General features: G+C 41.3%; 1 protein-coding gene across 1 annotated transcript in view; it reads left to right on the forward strand.

Moving 5' to 3' along the window:
* Nucleotides 1-19,757, forward strand: part of Pld5 (phospholipase D family member 5) — a 295,636-nt gene that overhangs the window by 202,878 nt on the left and 73,001 nt on the right. Inside the window, exon 5 of the mRNA XM_035445305.1 lies at nucleotides 18,704-18,831. Coding sequence (XP_035301196.1) covers nucleotides 18,704-18,831 — 128 coding nt within the window. The remainder of the gene's footprint in view (nucleotides 1-18,703; nucleotides 18,832-19,757) is intronic.

A 19,757-nucleotide genomic window follows, 5' to 3' on the forward strand; every position in this document is an offset into this window, starting at 1 on the left:
TTATGATGGCCCCCAACCATAAAATTACTTTCAATGCTACTTCATAACTGTAACTTAGCTACTGTTATCAATCATAATGTAAATATCTGATATGCATGATATCAATATGTGACGCCTATGAAAGGGTCATTCACCCCTGAAGGGGTCATGACCCACAGGCTGAGAACTACTGTTCTAGAACCTTCAGCAAGCTACTAAACCCATCCATCTACCCATCCATCCATCCATCCATCCATCTATCCATCCATCCATTCTTTTAAAGAATATTTATTATGATTCCTGCAACATTCCAGTTGACTTTTGTTGTTCTATTTTTAGATAAATCTCAAGAGTCAGACATTGAGGTATAAACCTGAAAGATCCACAGGGCTTCAGAGAAATGATCAGCTGACGCTGTCTCTCCATGCTTCCCAGATTGAAAGGGGGTGGATATCTTTTTAATCCCCTCCTTATTCTTTCCTGTGTCTCTCTATCCTAATCTGGGCCCACCAAAACCTCTACAGTTAATTCTGGCCAGGCGAATGTTGAATCTGCCCTCTGATTCAAGGTTTAACTTTATTGGTAGTCTTGAGAGTATCAGAGTGCAATCAAAATATCACACAACAGCCAGTCTCTGTTGGAAATTATCTGAATTTTTAAAGATTAATTGACTGTTTGTGGAGGATGAGCTAGAGGAGAATTGAGGCAGAGGACCAAGCTGGTAGAGTGTGGATGAACCCCAGGCAGGAGACAAAAGTTCCCCGGACTAATGAGGACAGAAGGAAATAAATATATTCAAAAGTACATGTTAGGACTAGAACTGGCAGAAATTGTTTAATATATTGGCTATGAGGATGGAGATGAGGAAATATCTCAAGAATGGCTGTCAGGGCTTCCCTATGGGATGACAGAGTACAAGCTGTCTACATCTCCTGAGGTGGGAAGTTTAATAGGAGAAATATCTTGCCACTCAGGGCAGATGCAATGCGCTGTCTGATTTAGCAAGCTCTGCTTTGTGTTTCCTACATAGCCAAGTAGCAAGATTGAGTAGGTCTGATTTCAAGTATAAAGAAGAGTCAGGATCAGAAATACAGGCTGGGAAGTTACCAGCATCTAGATAGTATTTGTAGCTACAGAACTGGGTAAGACTCTCACTTCTGGGACTTAAAACATATGGGGAATTAAAACACGAGGCAAAACTAGGGCAGGACAGAAGAGAGAGGCAGTGACATTGGAGTGTGCATATTTATGCCATGCCCCCAGTATGTATATATGATGGAAGTGTCAAGTCAAATTCTGCTAATTCATGAAGTTCACGGTCACTACTGAATGAGTAGGTTAGATAGTAGAAAACCTAATTGCAAGCTGATGCTTTTAATATGTTAGCAATTTATAATAAATAAAAACTGTCTAAATCCTCAAGCTGAAAAAAAAGGCTGGATTAAAAAGTTAAATCACCTTTTTTTAAAGAAAAAAAACAGGCTGGATCAATATATGTATGTACACACACATGTATACACATCCCACTTTGTAAGTTTTAGGCCACAGAAAATGTGACAAAGGAGTGGAATATGTCTTACCCATGATATTTATTACAGAAAAGCTGATAAACCTATCCCAATAGAAAATGGTGCTCTCTTTTGTCATTACCAGAGATAGAGCAGTCCTATCATGATGATTAGAAAGCCCAGGCAACAGGAAGCTCTAACTATACTGACTTTATTTTTTTAAGATTTTATTTATTGCATGTATATGGATGTTTTGCAGGCATGTACATTTGCACACCAGAAGAAGTCATTGGATCCCATGGGACTACAGTTATAGATGGTCGTGAGCTGCCATGTGGGTGCTGGGAATTGAACTCAGGACCTCTGGGAGAGTATCGAGTGCTTTTAACCACTGAACCATCTCTCCAGGCCCTGTACTAATTTTATATTGAGAGAAAGTTTCAAGTAATGAGAAACAAGAGCTGATAGAATTGAAAGGAAACATGTTTAGACAGAGATCTGAACACTAATAGAAGCCACGAGAAAAATCAATACAGAGTAAAAGGTTTGAGCAGTGAATAAACATGGCCTAAGTGATGCATGCAGCACTTCAACAAGCACACACTCTTCCAACTGGAATATCCTAAAAAATAGACAGTCTAAAAATGATGGCCTATAAGCAAACTCAGCACATATCACAGAATTTAAATTATGCCAAATATATTCTCTGACTACAGTGAAATCAAGCTAGAAACCAATAGAAAAAGGATAACTATAAAACCTTGTGTAGACCAGGCTGGTCTCGAACTCACACAGATTCTCCTGCCTCTGCCTTCCGAGTGCTGGGATTAAAGGCGTGCGACACCACAGCCCAGCTATTGGGACCTTCTTCAACACCCATATCTCATAGAAGAAAAGCTGAAGAATGAGTCCCCAAGAAGAATCTATCTCAAGAAAATCCTAAAATTAAGAAAAGAAAATCCTAACCTCAAGAATGCAGCAGAGAAGACAAATTATTAAATACAATCTTGAATTAAATGTGCCCAGAAAAAAATTCAAAGCAAAGTTAATTTTTGAAAAGAAAAAAAAGAGAGGTGGGGGGAAGGGCGCTTGCTGATACTAGGAATGGGAAAAAGCATCACACGGAAAGATCAGGAATTGAGATACTTAAAAGCCAGTGGGGGCTTGTAAATGTCATGGAAACTAAGTAACTGACACGGGAAATAATAGAAAATGGAGTGTTCTCCAGGATGGCTTTGAGAGTTAGAGGACAATGTATGTGAGGCACTGGACTCAAGTTTGGCCTTTGTCTGGCTCCTGATAACTGACTAGAGTCATCCAAGAGGAAAGAGTCCACTGAAAAGTGCCTACATTGGGTTTGTCTATAGGCATATGTGTGACGGACTGTCTTGATTGGTAATTGATGTAGCCTACTGGCGGGGGATAATATTCACTGGGTCTTCAAATAAGGAAACTGAACTTGAGCATGAGTGAACCAACTCACACAATTCCTGCCTCCAGGTTCTTGCCTCGGAGTTCACACCCTGTCTCTCCTCAATGATGAAGTGTGTTCTGAAAGTGTAAGCCAAAATAACCCTTTCCTTCCCTAAGTTGGTTTTGGTCATGGTGTTTATCACAGCAACAGAATGAACCAGAACACCCCGTGGGGAAGTAACTAATCTGCATGATCAAGGCCACTAGAGTCTGTTTGTAAATTTCCAGGTGTCAATTGTCATGTGGAATACAGAGGCTGAGGCAGAGCCCCTGGCACAGGCAAGGTTATAGAAGAGGAATGGAAGAGTAACTCTCAGTGTCAAGAAGCAGCTGTACCACAGGCAGAACATCAGCCATGTTCCTTGTTCATTAAGAAAGTCACACCAACATGAAGATACGTCCAAACCACACCACCAGGTGTCTGATGGCAACTGGAAAGAATATCTGAAAAGGATGTGTAGCATCCTGTTAGAGTCCCTAGTGTGATGTTTTCCAGTATCTTAGATTTTCCCACAGATCTCATAATTTCATTTTTGTTTAGTGATGAGCAGTGTTCTGCTGTGTAAATCTACCACATCTTCAGTATCCCAGTCACTAGTTGGTTGAATTTCAGCTTCTTCTGTTTCCTTGCTATTGTGAATAGAACAGCAACAAACATGGAGATCTTCATTGCTCCATCGTATGAATCCTTGTCATGTGTACCCAGTAGTGGGGCAGCTGGGTCATATTGAAGGAACCAGCTCCCCATTTCAGCAGCCATAACAGCTGAACACGTGCTTGTTTGACCTTGTCTTAGTCACTAAGAGATCAGATGCCTGCCTCGTGGTAAGGAACCAATCAGAAGTTAGCTGGTGGTTCTATGCTTTACGGTTCTGGGTGTGCTTTATGGACAAGCGCACAGCAATGACGTGCAGAGCATAGCAACCACCCTGGGAGGGCCTATGGGCCATAACAACCAGTTGACCAATCAACACAGGGCAAGACCTCCAAGCCTGGAGGCACACCAATCCTGAGCCTGTGTATACCCCTAGAAACTCCCCTTATACTGCCCTATAAGATCTCTATGCAGCCACTTCTAGCTGTCTTTTCTAGCCACCCACCATGGCGTGTGGATGAAAGACCCGAGCTAACATGGGGTTAGCTTGTTAAACAACTATAATAAAGCCTCGTGCAGTTTGCATCAAGCTTTCAAATCTGCCTGGTGATTGGGGTGATGGAGGTCCTGGGCTGAGATCCTGGAGGCCTGAGCTTTCGGGGGGGGGGGGGGGGGGCCTAGTCTTACAATATCATAGTTTCATTTTTATCTTTTGGAGAAGCCCTGACACTGCAGCAGTTTACATTTTGGGCCCTGACACATGGGTTATTTCTTTTCTTCATGTTTAATTTCTTGAGTTCTTTGTGTGTTTTAGACATCAATTCTCTATTAGCTGACGAAGGTTTTTCACCATTCTGTAGGCTACCTCTTTGCTTGATGAACGATTTTCTTTACTGAATAGAAGCTTTCTGTTTCATGATGTTCCATTTGTCAGTTGTCAGCCTCAATTCTGGAATGGCTGGAATCTTGTTTAAAAACTCCTTATACCTATATCTTTTCTGTTGTTTATTTTTGAGTGTGCAATTTAATTACAATGTTTCTCTCTTCTCTTCCTTCCCTCTAAATCCTTTCACATGCTCCTCCCTGGTCTCCCTCAAACTCATGGCCCCTTTTCATTAGTTATGAGTGCATGCATATAGTATTTACATACAGACACACACACATATATATAGATATAGATATAGATATATATCCCTAAATATGGCCTGTTGAGCCCATAAACACCCATAACGCATACAGTACGCCTTGCCTTTTCCTCTAGCGGGTTCAGACTTTCTGGTTGCCTGTTGAGATCTTTGATTCATCTGGAGCTGATTTTTTTTTTTTTTTTGCACAGGGTAAGAGATAAAGATTTAGTTTCATTCTTTTGCATATAAATATCCTATTTTCTCCCCCTAGTTTGTTGAAGGTTCTACCCTTTCATCAATGTGTATTATTATTAAAGATATTGATGAAATAAGGTTTTCAATGGTGCTTACATTTTAAAAGATAAAAATGGGCTGTCGAGGTGTCTCAGACAGTATCGGTGCCTGCTGCCAAGACTGATGTCCTGAACTCGATCCTTGGGAGCCACATGATACAATGGAAGGAAAGAACTGACTCCTGCAAATTGTCATCTGACCTCTGCACACATGACATGGTGCACATGCCTTCCATCTTAAATGCACAAAATAAGTAAATCACTGCAATAAAAAATTAATATAAAAATAAAGATTAAAGCTATGAGATTTTTTTGTATATGTCTGATTCAAATGTACTTGGTTTTGGATAATTTAACCTATGGGTTTTGAGTTTCCTCCTGCGGGCATATGCGCGCACGTGTGTGTGTGTGTGTGTGTGTGTGTGTGTGTGTGTGTGTGTGTAAATAAACTGATAGAAAGCAATTTCTTTCTATTAAAGACCCTCATAGCCAGCCCAGGAATAAGTAATGGGACACCAGTAGGAATTGAGGCAGGAATGGATGCCCTTCTGAGTGAATTGGTGAGTGTGAAAGCTAGAGAAAAGTGTACCTATGCCAGCCTGAGCACACGTCCAGCCAGTGGGCCCTTGAATCTGCCAAATTGCCTGGAATTCTTTGTCCCACAGACCTGGTCTTCAGGCAGTTAAATCACCTGAGTCAACATAGCAGCTAATTCTAGAAAATCACCTTACCTGTCATTTTCCTGCTCATCCAAATAACTATGCTGTCAGGTCTGGGAAGTTACCTAGAATCCCTCCAATGAGATTTGCAAAAGCTCAATTGTCACTTGGAAATGACATGTAGTATAAGAAGAGAACATTGTGTTCAGATGTTTTTCTTGTGCTGTTTAAGTTTTAAGTATTTGAGTTGAAAAGAAATTCGGAGACTTTTGATATCTTATAACTCCTTGGGACTCTTAAAAGGTGAAGTTTTTCATTTTCTTTTTTCCTAATATGATCAAATACTTGATTGCAGCACTGAAAAAATAGCTAATACAACTAATATTCTTCCCTAACACTTTCTCACATTCAGTTTCTCTTTTCTTCTGCATATGCCATACACGAATATGTATTATTGGCAGATATACGCCACAAATCAGCTCAAACTAAAGGAAATTTAGTGTAAAGAACTATTTGCCTATGATTCAAAAGTAACCAGATACTACAGAAAATTCTGCATGTTACCTTACAGATGAGGGGAAGCTGAGGCTGGAGTTCAGCTGTATTGGGAAAGGTGTTTGTGACCCAGAGGGTTGCCGAGAAGTCACAGGTTTGCCTGAGCTGTAGCTGGTTGGTGATGATTGGCCAACTGAAAAGCAGCAACAAAGTTCTATCAAAGCATGGTAGCATGCCCAAACTGTGACACTAACGACAGCTTCATAGGCTATGTTGCACATACAAGTGTGTGGGAATCTTAAGAGTAGTAGCATTCCTCTGAGTACTGTTGCTAGAAAAAAATTGTAAGAAATACAATGTAAGTATTGACTCAAATGTTATATGGGCTGCACTTACAGAAGGACTAACATTAATACTATTGTTCATTTGAAATTCTCCTTTAACCAGAAGCTTTGTTTTATTCTCCTCCTTCTGGTGATCTTGGTCTGGGATGCAAGCAGAGCACACATGAGCCATGACCAGCACCCAGCCAGCAAAGAAGCCAAGAAAATAAGAGCTCTAGTCACCACCAAATGAAACTGTTTTCTTTCCATGCCACCCACAGAAATATTTTTATTTACCTGTCCTGCGTCATGAAATATGATAGATGAAATGCATTATTCATGCATATTTTCTACAGGAGAAAATGACACACCATCTTTGATATTTGTACAGGGTTGTGAAATCTGGTCATTTCTTTACCTAACCTCCTCACTATTTTTATTCTCCAAGTATTTGGAAGGAAAACTTCGAGAAATAAGTTCAGGAGATTCTCCTGAGCTGTACCATCCTACACCACGCATGCTCTCTTCCTCACGTAATCAGTAATAACAACTTGGCACTGTTCCTTCCTGCTTTTATCTGGAATATCACAGCTGTCAACTTTCAGTTCATTGTAAGCTAAATTTCTCAATGGTCTTCAGTCTAAAGGATGATTCGTAACCAGGACCACATTTGTTTTAATGGAGGAAGTGAAAAGAGAGGAATTCAAAGTTGGAAGAAATGGTCACCGGAAACTAAGACTGAGTCAGTTTAGTCTGACATTTGCCCTCTGCCAATTGTGAGCTGATGCCCCTTGCTCCCCTGCCAACTTGTAGGAAATAGTTTATAAAGATTCTGTCTTCAGAAATTGTATTTTATTGAAGAGCAAAATATTTCCCATGGTGTAATTCTCCCTTTAGATCACTCAATAATACTTAAATTTGATTGATTTAAAGCATAAGGCTTATAGGTTAAATAGGGAGAAATATATTTCCCCAAGGCAAAGGTAATTACTTCTGAGACTGAGAGATAGTGGCTTACATCTTGACAAAAGACTTTTATTTAAATAAATAAATAAATAAATAAATAAATAAATAGTTCCATAAAACATTAGACCAAATGGGGAACTTGTGAAAACAAATACAGAATTTGGCCACATTTGTGGTTTCTGTCAGCTGTTGATTTACATCAGGTCTCTCTGAAGCATTTCTTATAACTCACCTGTCTTAAGTAATGAAGCTCCCTTGATAGTTTAGTAATGTTATATTTAATCCAATACCTCTAAAATATGATCATTGCAATGTGGAATCGACATAAAAATAATAAATCATTTATGCTTTCTTTTATTCATGTATACCCATACATCACACATGGCATGGCTCATGTACCACAAGAATTCATTTCTAAGAATAGTGGAAGCTTCAAAGTCAGAGACGGCAGCAGATTTGGTGTCTATCAGGAAGTCACCTCCTCATAGATGCCATGAGTGTCTGCTTAGGGTGCTGGAGAGGACACTGTTTTATAAGAACACAATTCTATTTGTTTGTGATCCCATTCAGACCAGAGCCCCACCCACCCCAGTGCCTTCTATACCTCCCCGAGACATGTTGACTCTGGCATAGTGGTCATGAAAACCAGAAAGGGTTCAAGTTCTCTCTTCCTTGTCAGTGGTTGTTTCCTGAAAAATTCCTCTTGTTTTCTACATTGACAACCGAGAGGGAACTGGACAAAACCATCACAGTTTATACTATACCTGTCTGGGAGGTGTGTGATGGGGTGCTCTAGGCCAGAACAGCCCTTCTCTGAAAGGAGGCAGGATACCAACAACTTTGGGAACGGGGGTGGGGGGTTAGGGGGGGGTAGCAGGTTCTTGACTTTCAGATTATTGCTTGACTGGATTTAAGGTGTCTCCATTTTCTTTCATAACACAAACTCAAATGCTCTCATTCTCCTCGATGCAGTCTCCTCTCCTCCCCTCCCCTACTCTACCCTTCTCCCCATATAATTGGTTCTCATTTCCTTTCATGCCCTGGGAGTATTTCCTACTTCAGAGTTCTGAGTTTCTCAGGCTGAATGAAGAGTTGGGAACTTCCTGGTTACACTCCTGAGTTTTCTGCTGGGTGTGGTAAATCGACAGTAATCATGAAGGATTTAATTTTAGAACTTGAGTATTTCTTCTGATTAAGTATGATTAATTTGTCGCATGACTAGGTCTCAGTAGCTTTTGAAGAAGGTGTAGCTACACGTGGTTCTTCAAAAGAAATTGACTCTATGCCTCCAAATGTGGCTAAGTCAGAGCTCTCATTTCCCTCATGGGACTTACACTCTAATAAGGAAGACAGTACTCAGTCTCTTAACACAGAGATCTCATGATAGTTACCTAAGACGTCTTTCCTTGTTGAACGGCCATTTTGGAGAGAAAACTGAAGCACAGGAAGTCAAGTGAATTTCTCAGAGGCTCCTAGCTACTCAGTGGTAAAGAGGCTCAAATGAAGATGTCTGACATGTGGACCCTTTCTCAAGTCTACAACTAGCTAGAGATGTCTTCCATATTTATTATTTTCTCCCAAATCTACCCTCTCACCTCCCTCTCCCATCCTATACCATTCCTTCCCAACCAATCCTTTCATTAGGTTTATTGGTAGAATGAAGAAAAATATAAACAGTGGATGAGTTCAGGAATATCTATCTATCTACTGCTAGCACCTCTAGGGAGGTGCCTATGTCATGCTATGCCACCAAGATTCAGGGAGACCTCAGTAGGCCAGTAAATTCCCAGGACGCACATCTTCAGGTGGTAGATTAGATACACATTTCCTACGTCCTTGTTTTCTGCCCCATTATCTGTGTCCCCACTGACTGGCTTTAGCTTTAGCTTCCCTGTCTCCACAGTGACTCAGTTCTCACTGACTCCTGGGACTATCTCCTGGCATTGTCCTCATCTCACACGTGATTTCTTTTTACCCATGGCTACTTCTCAGAGTGTTTCAATATCCCTGGCTTTGCCCTGCCATATACATATGTGTGTATATACATACATAAATACATACATACATGATTAATAGGAACTGAGAGGGCTAATGGGCACTAGGTGGGTTGGTAAGAAGACTGGGAACAATGCCACCATGAACGTAGGGCCCTTGGCACTGTCCAACGCTGTCAGAAGGAAGCCTCACTCACTGAATACAAGGTTGGCTGGCAGGATCACAGGTAAGAAGACCTTCTTACTTCCCTTTCTGAGTTGTCTGAGATGTTGATAAAGAAAGGAATTCCTATCTCATTTGCAACAGAACACAGCATTCTTAAAAGAAGAATAATGTTGAAACTATTGGTTCTCAAAGGTGGGAACAATTGAAATGTCAACATTGGGGAGTTTTATTTAAGTCATGTTAGTAAGTACTGTCTAACTGTCTGATGTTTCCTTTTGTTACGGATTTGGGCTTGGAACGGAACCAGCTTTGAAGTTTAATTTAAGCTTGCCTCCACACACAAAGGATTGTTCTCCTACCTTATTTCCTTCACAGTGCTGGGGCCTTTGCTGTTTGTTAGGTCTACTCTGATCTCAATGGAGATCACAAGTGATTGCCTATAACCACAGACAGAGATGAGATGCTCAGATTCATCCAATCCTTCAGCTTGTCTGAGGTTTCTTTTCATGTCTATTGGACTCCTAAAACATGACCACCATTGTGCTACCTCCTCGAGTTAATGAATAAAGCCCAGACACTGAAGGTATACCATGTTTTCCTTCCTTCCACCCCTCTGCTTCTCATCCCTCCCCCTTATTCCTTCTTATGTTCTTTTGACCTTTGCTTAAGGATGTTGAATCACTTTTAATAGTTTTCAAGCATTACCATTTGTAAGAGTAAAGTTATTAAAAAAGATTGTCACATGATTCTGGTCATGAAGTGAGCAGAGTCCTGACTTCACCATTAAGACCTTGGTCTGTGGATGTAGCTAAGTGTCCAGCGTTTGTTTACCACATGCAAGGCAGTAAGTAGATAGAACCCCAGGCACTGGAAAAAGGAGAAGAGGAGAGTAGGGGATGGAGGAATTTGTCAGTGTAGCATCAGGCAAGCTGTATCCTTCCCCTGAGAATCATTCCCTTGTGCTTGTCTTAGATTCAAAAACAAAAAACAAAAACAAAAAAACAAAAAAAAAAAAAACAGAAAATGAGCTAATTCCTCCATCCAAGTTCTAACCAGGCCTGACCCTGTTTAGTTCCTAAGATCAGACCAGGCATGTGCAGGGCAGCATGGCCATAAACAACAATGAGATAATTCTCTATAATTCTTTGATGTCTTTTTTATTATAAAGCACCATGTGAATATAGTGACTTTAGTATGACAGTTTGCTTTTAGTAAACAAGCTTGAATGGTATTAAATAGGAATTTAAAAGTTAAAATCTAATGGGTTTCCCTTCTAGTAAATATAATGACAATATATGTATTACAGTTCTGACCACTGTTTTTCCTAGTAAAATTAAATCCATCTACCCCAAATTACATAGGTATAAAAATCTTTCCATTTGTAAATAGTACTTAAAATTTTTATTAGTTCCTGGAAGAATTTGTCTTTTGGTTAGAACAGGGTATTTTGCATTTATCTTCAATCTTTGTTATAACACAGGTTTATTTGCCCTCAGTTTCCTAGTTTTTGTTGTTACAGTTAAGAATCATGTTAAATAATTCTTGAAAGTTATCATTCTTGTTTATCCAGTTCACTCCAACAGCTTTTGAGATCTCTGTTGGCAGGTTATGATGTATAAGGTCTGTTTTATTTGTTTTCTCATCAGCTGTTGGTGGGCTTTTCGACTTAAAATGTTTTATCTTTCAATTCTTATTTTATAATTTCTTCCATTCTGACTTTGGTTCTCTCTAGAACTACCATGACTGGATTATGGACACAGCAATAGTGACTTCTCTAGTTCCTTTGGCCAAAAGCCTGTCAAAAAGAAATTTAAAGAAATAGAGACTTTTGGGGGCTGGTAGTTGCAGGGGACACAGTCTGTCATGGCTGGGAAGCGCAGCCTCCGGAACCGGCGGCCATCTTGTCACATTACACCAGCAGTCAGGAAGCAGCAAGTTAACAGGAAGTGAAGCAGGTTATGAAAATTTAAAACCAGTCCTCAGTGATTCACCTCTTAATGGTTCTATCAACTTCCCACACAGGGCCACCAGCTGAGGACCAAGTGTTCATGATCCTGTGGGAGACATTTCACATTCAAAACATCTCTGTCAAACTCTGCCATTTCTTACTTTGTGCTTTGGTTACCATCTGTTTCCCTTTATAAGTTCCCTGCTTTGGCGGAGTTTCTCTTTCTTCCCTGAAACTTTCATTGAGATGTTTGTTGACCCAGATCCTTCTGTCATGCAATGGCTTTTCAATCATAGTTTTAATCTCTCTGTGTCCTGTGTTGTCAATTATTGCATCATTAGAACATCTGGGGTCTTGCTTGTTTCCAGGGCTGCCAATCAAATAGCTGACTGCTTCAACTGAATTTTAAAAATTTTCTGATCTTGAGCACACCTTTAATCCCAGCACTCAGGAGGCAAAGGCAGGTGGATCTCTGAGTTCCAGGCCAGCCAGGAGCTGCATAGTGAAACCCTGTTTTAAAAACAAAACCAAGAACAAAAGCAAAAAACAAATTCCAATCATGTCTCTGTGTTGGCTATGAAAGGACACCATGATTCCTAACTGAGAAGAAATTAAGGTTCACTTTGGCTTTCAGTTTCGTAGCTTTAAATCCAGAGTCTTTCATATTCTGAAGCCTATGGTGATGAGTACAGGCCAGAGCTAAGCTTCTCATCTCATGATGTCCAGGAAGCAACTGGAGGAAAGAGGAAAGGCTCCTATAATACACTTCAAGTGCACATTGTTAGTATTTAGGCATTTGTACTGGCCTGCCTTTCTGACAGGGTACGTGTACCCTCAGCTGCTGCCACTAAGAGCTCCACCTGTGCGTATTCACTGGTCCTTTTTAAAAGGACCCTGCCCACCTCCCATCCCTCTCTCTCCCTCTCTCTCTGCCTCTCCCTCCCCCTCTCCTCCCTTCCTTTCTCTCTTTTCCTTTCTCCCACTGCTCCTGTCCCCAGAGACTGGTCTCCCCCTCCCCTTTCCCCTTTTTATGATCCCTTTCCTTAATTAAAAACAAAACAAAACCTCCACTTGAACTCTGTTGCATGGTGTCTTTCTCTCTTGCACTGCTTTTTAAAAATTATTATTATTATTATTATTATTATTATTATTATTATTATTATTAAAATACACACCATAATGGCCTCATTTCCTTCCATGGGCCTGACTTCTCAGAGATTCTATCAGCTCATAGTAGCACCACAGGGTTGTTACAATAAATCTTTCCACCAAAAGCCGCCTGAGCCCCACACAACATGTGAGCTTTACGCCAGCTGCCCGCCTGAGTTAGGGTCAAAATGAATACATAGAAACTTGTATTAGGTTTAAAGCTGCTTGGCCAATGACTAGGATTCTCATCTGTTAGCTCAGTCTTAATTATCATAAATGTATATATTTTAGAAGACTTATCTTATTGGACGCCTTATTGGCGTCCCTCCTTGCCGGTGGATCACATTGTGCCACTGGAACAGGAGTGGAGGGGAAAAGGGAGACACTTCCTGTTTCTCCTTCTTTAAATATGAGTCTCCTTGCTATGTCATTTCCTGCCTGGATCACCACTTCTCTACTACATGTCCCAGAATCCTCTTTGACTCCTAGTTCCGTCTAACTTGCTGTCTCATTGGCCAAACAGTATTTTATTCAACAATCAATAAGATAAACATACACAGAACATTCCCCATCACACAGGGTGGTGGCCAACTTTTACCATGGGAGCCTGGGAGAATGTTCAAAGTGCCTTATTCTTAGATTATTCCTCATTATTTTAAAATTGTGCCAGTGAAGGCTTGTTTTTTTTTTTGTTTGTTTTTGTTTTTTTTCCCATTCAGTCTGACCCAGGTAGCCATGTAACTTTTTCCCCTTGGTGAGCCTCTAAACTGTTGAAGTGTCATGTGGAATCTAAGTAGAGGAACCGCTCTCAGAATCTTGGACACAGGCTGTAGAGGCTGGTCATCCTGGATAGTAAATGGCAAGAGGAATAAAGCCATATGGGGAGCAGCAGTGCTCCTCAGACCCTCTCCCCAGCTGGGTGATTGAAAATGTAGCTATGGGCTTCAAGGACGGGGAATGGACAACACAAGCATGGATTCTCCCTACCAGACCTTATCGTCATCTGATCTAATGGTGAGCCCCTGCAGTAAAGGTTTCTGCTGCTCTATTTTAAGTTTAGAATTTGTATGTTTAAGAATAATTAAAAGGTATTATTTACAAAAAAATATTTTCAGTTCAGAGTGGCTTGTTCTTTTTAAGCATAATTTTTACTTTTAAGCCCATGGTTTCTAAAAATCACCCATTTCTATAGGTGACCTTGGTGATGGTATATGAAATAATAATCAAAGCGTGGCTTTATGCAGGAGGAAGAATATCCTAATTGTCAGAAAAAAATATGTAGGAAGGAAGAGACAACTCCTAAAAATTGCCCTTGTAAGTCCAAACCAGGAAACTAAAGACAGACTTTTTTTAAGTAGAAAATGCAATCTTTATTTTAAGAACCTAAGTTTGGGGTAGGGATGGGGACTGGGGTCAAGGTGGGCTGGGGTCAGCTCTAGAGGGGAGAACAGACTTTTATGAGCCACTTAAAAAATTCTTCATTGCACAGAGATAGCTTTGTTGACTCCCCAAGGAAGGCTTTACCCCTCTGAGGAGTGGATGGGGGTGGGGAAGGGGAGATGGGGGCAGGAGAAGGAGGAGAAACTGGGGTTGGTATGTAAAATGAAAAAATTAATTTTTTAGATAAAAATTAATACCTAAATTTAAAAAACAAATAAAATAATATATCAAAAATTCCTCATTGTGATTTCAGGATATTTGAAGAGATGTTGGAACTGCAGTGAGCTCTTAAGTTTCATTGTATGCATGTGTGTGCATATATGTATATGTGCACATATACGTGTAAGTGTATATGTATGTGTATAAATATGTGCACATATGTGTGATACATGTGTATGTGAATGTATGTGCACACTTGTGTATGTACATAAATCTGTGTGCATGCACATGTATGTACATATATATGTGTGTGTTTGTATATGTGTGAAATATGTGCCATGGTGTGAGTGTGGAAGCCAGAGACCAGCCTTGGATGCTGGGGCTCACCCTCACTTTGTTTGAAACAGGGTCTCCCGTTAGCCTCTGCATGTCAGGTGAGCTGGCCCACAGCTTCCAGGGAGTCTCCTGTCTCTACCTCCTGTCTTACCACGGGAGCACTGGAATTGCAGACATGAGATACTGTGTTTGGCTTTAGTTGGGTTCTGGGATTTCAAACTTGGGCTGTTAGGCTTGTGTGATGAATATCTTAACCTCTGAGCCATCTCCAAGACAGGGATTCACTCTTTCCACAACCGAAGTATTAACTGATACTTTTAATGTTCCCTCCTGTCCCTTACTGAATGGGTTGAAAGAGGAACTGTGTAATTATAGGGACACTTACTCTCCAGTGCTCTCCTTTAGCCTTCCAGCCTATGAATCCTGAGTGCTGTGAAGGAAATTGATTAAGCCATACTAGGAAGCGAAATGGAAGCTTCTAGGGACAGGCCAACTATGACCCTTTTCTGAAGAGAAGATGGATTAATAAGACAGAGTCTGCCAAAGACCTGACTCTCAGGGAATGTCTGAAAGACTTTCCAGAAATCTATGACTGATGTGACTCCTGTTGATACATGTTGAGGCTAGTGACAAATGTGTTTTTATAATGCTATTTGAGACCCACATATGTGTGAGAAAATATACTTTAGAAACAGTAGAATGATGAACAGAGAGTTTTGAATACGATTGTAGCAACAACAGGGGTACAGGTTCAGGCACAAACACAGGACTTCTCATCCTTGGGATTGACACTGAGGGATGACTCTTGCTCTGAGGATTAGTCTATGCTTTGTGAAACACTTAGCAATGGTCATACTGTCTTCCTACTGAATGCTAGTAGTATTCCCCTGGCAGTTATTATTAAGCCAGAAAATGTCTGCAGGCACTGAAATGTGTCTGCCAGAGATGTTTAATAAAAGAGAAATGATATTATTATGTATTGCTTGATCTCCACATCCAATTCTGTTGGCTTTTGTATGAGTACCTTTGCCCCTGGACAGAACTGTGAATCAGTCACTGTATTTCATGGTCTCGCCTTCTCATGGGTTTCCCTAGTACAGTGATGGGGACTCCTTCTTTCTGCTCCCTCTCAGAATGGACCACATCCTGGCCATTGTAAAGAGTAGACTGCCCTGCTGCATGAAAACTATGTGTGTTGAAATTCTGACACTGAAGGCGATGACTTTAAAAGACAGCACTTTTAGGAACTTATTACACCATGCACCTGAAGCCATCTTGAATAAGACTAGTGACCCCAGATGGGGTTACATGCCTGCAGTCTCCACACTTGGGGGAAACTGAGGCAGGAGGACTGTGAGTTTGAGAACAGCATAGGCTACAACCTGAGACCTTGTCAGACAAGACAGACAGACCTGAGAGCAGCTCCCTGACCCTCCTCCAGCGTGAGGAAGAAGTAAGGACATCTATGATAGAGGGAGCAGGCCCTCTACTGATGATGAATCAACTGATGACTGGATCTCAAGCCACTCGGTCTCTGGAACTATAAAAAAGAAAACCCGGGGGTTTATAACTGTCTAGTTTACAGTGCTTTGGTGAGGCAGCCTGCATTAACTGAAAACTTGTTAGCAAGCTTCCCCAACTCACATCTTTTATCTTGACGTTGACTTAGAACAGAATTCTGGCATACATTGTTCAGTAAACTTGGTAACATCATCCTTTTAGGAATCTGTAAGTATCGATAGAGGGGGTAGCCAGAAGTTCTACTAGGACCCATGGGCTCCAAATGCAAACTATGTAGGCTAAATTGCAAGCTGAAGTAGCTGCAAGTAGCAAAATGTAGAAATGTTTAAGTAGCGTGGACTGGAAAATTCAAACGGGAGGTCTCCACAATCCATGTGGACTGGGGTGGCTCCATGATCTGGGGCTGGAGCAGACCTAGCAAGAACAGATGGGAACCTCCGAAGCTAACAAACAGTACACAGAAGATAACAAACTGATCCTCGGCCAAGATTCAAACACTGTATGAGGGGCAGGCAATATCTCAGAGTTCCAATTGTTTCTAGACAGGACAAGGAGGTTTTGGCTGGAGCCAGGTGCTACAGATAAAAATCTGGGCCAGGCCCCAAAGGCACCTTCATTCTTTTACAAAACAAGGGAATGTCCTTTCTTCAGTGCTGGCCATTTTATTGCTGTCAAAAAAACATATGGCCAGTCAAAGTGGAATCATACCCCCTGAAGACACACTAAAGACTTTATCCCCAGGCCGCTGAATGTCACCTTTGTTGAGATTAATGTCCCTGAAAATATAAGTAGTTAAAATGAAGTGTCTGTGGTAGGATTGGTCCAACAATAAGCAGATAGCATGTGACAGGGAAGGCAGATTGAAGTGCTGTAGCCCCAAGCTAAGAGTGCCTGGCAGCCAGGAAGAAAGATTCTCACAGGTTTCAGCGGAAGCGTGGCCCTCCTCACGCTCTGAGTTTGGACTTCTCTTGGGGAGTTTGACTTGGTTTGGTTTAGTCTGGTCCGATCTGATCTGGTCTGGTTTGGTTTGGTCTGGCAATGCTGAGAACTGAGCAGCACAGAGCCTCATGCATGCCAGGCACGGGTTCCACTATTCCACTAACCCCAGCTCAATCTTGGACTGCTAACTCCCAGAACTGAGACATTAAGTTTCTACTGGCTTAAGTCACTCTAGCATGGTAGCCCTGTGGAGAACAAGACCATCTCCAAGAGCAAGCACAACCACTCACCTGTGCAGATGTAGAGGAAGCTGTGCCCCCAAGCCCTGTGTCCCCTCCATGCAGACTCAGGTCATCTCCTGTGGTGTCATGGATGATGACTTCCTGTGCTGATACTCAAAATTCTGCTGTACCTGTTATCTCCTCCCCTGGGATCTATCACTCCTCCTCAGCTGTTCTTAGGCCAGGATGGCTAAAAGCTAAGGACCACGTGGACTTTGCTTCCAGAGTGAAAAATGAAAGAAAGAACTAAGTTGTTCAACCTTCAAAGGACATCTGTTAGGGTGCTCCTGTCCCTTCAGATGCCTCTTTTCATCCTTGTCTCACAGAGCCAGAGGGCGTGGCTTGTGTTTTCCCTAGTGAAAGGTCAAGTTCATGGTGTAAACCACTCTCTCTCTTCTCAAATATCCTTATGCATGCAATCTTATGTATTTCTGGCTATCACGACCCTGACCAGGAAATGAGTCAGTGTGGTGTGTCCTCATTAACACTGAGTATCTGCAGGCAGAATGTCTTAGTTCATTGAATACATACATGTAAGTCTGCTCTTTTAAGAGAATTGACTTTAATACACTTAAATGGCCTTGCATCAGAACAAACTAACCCTGTCAATGCATTTGGGATGGCAATACTTCAAGACATGACAATGGATTATACCACATTCTGACTAAAACAACTGGCCACATTCAGCTCTTAGAGTGTTTTTTGTTTGTTTATTTATTTATTTGTTTTTGTTTTGTTTTCATGACAGTCTTAGTGACAGTTTACTGCCCCTGGAGGGTTCCATCTCATTAAGACCCGGATAATCATGGTTTGAATTAAGAACTATTAAATAAAGGACCAGAAGTGGCTAAATCTAAATTATACCATGAATATGGTAATTGGGGACATAAAGACAATGGAAATGGAAAAGAATGAAATAAGGCATGGGAAACATAATCCAGTTGGTTTCCTACTGGGACAGGTGCAATGGTGAATGTAAAATTCTTTTAAAAATTACAAACTTTCATTACCATTATTCCAAAATAATAAGAAAGGAGCGTGGTTCCCTCACCAACCAGTTAGCAGAGGGCATGGGGTTTTTGTGCTGATCTGGGTGACTTGAGAAGCCACGGTCTTGTCACGATGAACAGAGCCTCCGCTGCATAAGGGCAAATCCATTTTCATCTTTTAGGGTGGAGAACAAAGTAGCATCATAAGAGCCCCCACCACCCCACAGCCTTACGCAAACCTGGCTTCCCCAAGTCTCCACTGTGGTCAGTACAGCCCTGGGTGTTGGTGCTTGCAGATGCCTGATTGCCAGTGGGTGCAGGGTCTGGGAGTGGAGGCTGACTGGTGCCTGCTTGCCCTTCTAGGAGCTGAGGTGACATACATGAACATGACCGCCTACAACAAGGGCCGGCTACAGTCGTCCTTCTGGATTGTGGACAAGCAGCATGTGTACATCGGCAGCGCGGGTTTGGACTGGCGATCCCTTGGGCAGGTAATCTTCCCACCATATCTCAACTCAAACCCTGTGGCCATCAAAATGTCTGCCTCCAGAAAGCACGAGGACACCTGTGACATTTTTTTTTTTAAATTTGGGGTGCCAAAAACTAACTTCTGCCTGCTCTCTACAATTGAGACACATTCCCTAATCCAGGACATTTAGTTTAGGCTGTGAAACCTGATTACATGGGAAATCCAAGACATAGTAAGACTGATTACACTGTTTTCTTAATGACAGGTTGAACTTTAAAAAGCCGAGTACACAATAGAACAGCAGTTTGCATCAGTCTAACGTGACATGCAGGCATTTTATAAATGAGCTGAAAATCTGGCAAAAGCTCACTCTCCTCCGAGGGCAAGAGGTGTTTTCACATCTCAGCCACACCACAACCAAGATGTTTTCAGTAGCTTCAGCTTTAGAAGACAGTTACAGTCAGTAATCTAGGTTGGACTATTGTTGCTAATAGGACAAGTCTCACACTCCAGCTATAGATGGGAACACTAAAAGAAAACACCACAACTCCCTGGAGAGGAAGATACCATCAAAGAAAACATGGCTTATTTTTATATCTCTTCAGGAAATTAAAAAGTACTGTCTAAACTATTAAAAATAGTTCCGGGGAGGTTAGAGCAGGAGCATGTGTGTGTGTTGACGGGAAACGATTAAGCCAGGCGATGTTCCCCATATGGGCTTTCTTATGGAAATATGTGTTCCTCTGCTGACTGTAAATATAATAGCAAGTTAAACTCCTTGTAGATCAGAGATGGGAGGTTTTCCAAAAGGCTACCATTTACAAGCCAGTAACTGTGCTTCTGAATGTTTTTAAAGATCTTACTTTTATTTTTAATTGTGTGTGTGTAAGTGTATATGTGTGTGTTAGTCAGTGTATAGAGGTGTACAAATGAGTGCAGGTGTCCTAA

Source organism: Cricetulus griseus, chromosome 5 (assembly GCF_003668045.3).
Source record: "Cricetulus griseus strain 17A/GY chromosome 5, alternate assembly CriGri-PICRH-1.0, whole genome shotgun sequence".
In the NCBI taxonomy this organism is placed as follows: domain Eukaryota; kingdom Metazoa; phylum Chordata; class Mammalia; order Rodentia; family Cricetidae; genus Cricetulus; species Cricetulus griseus.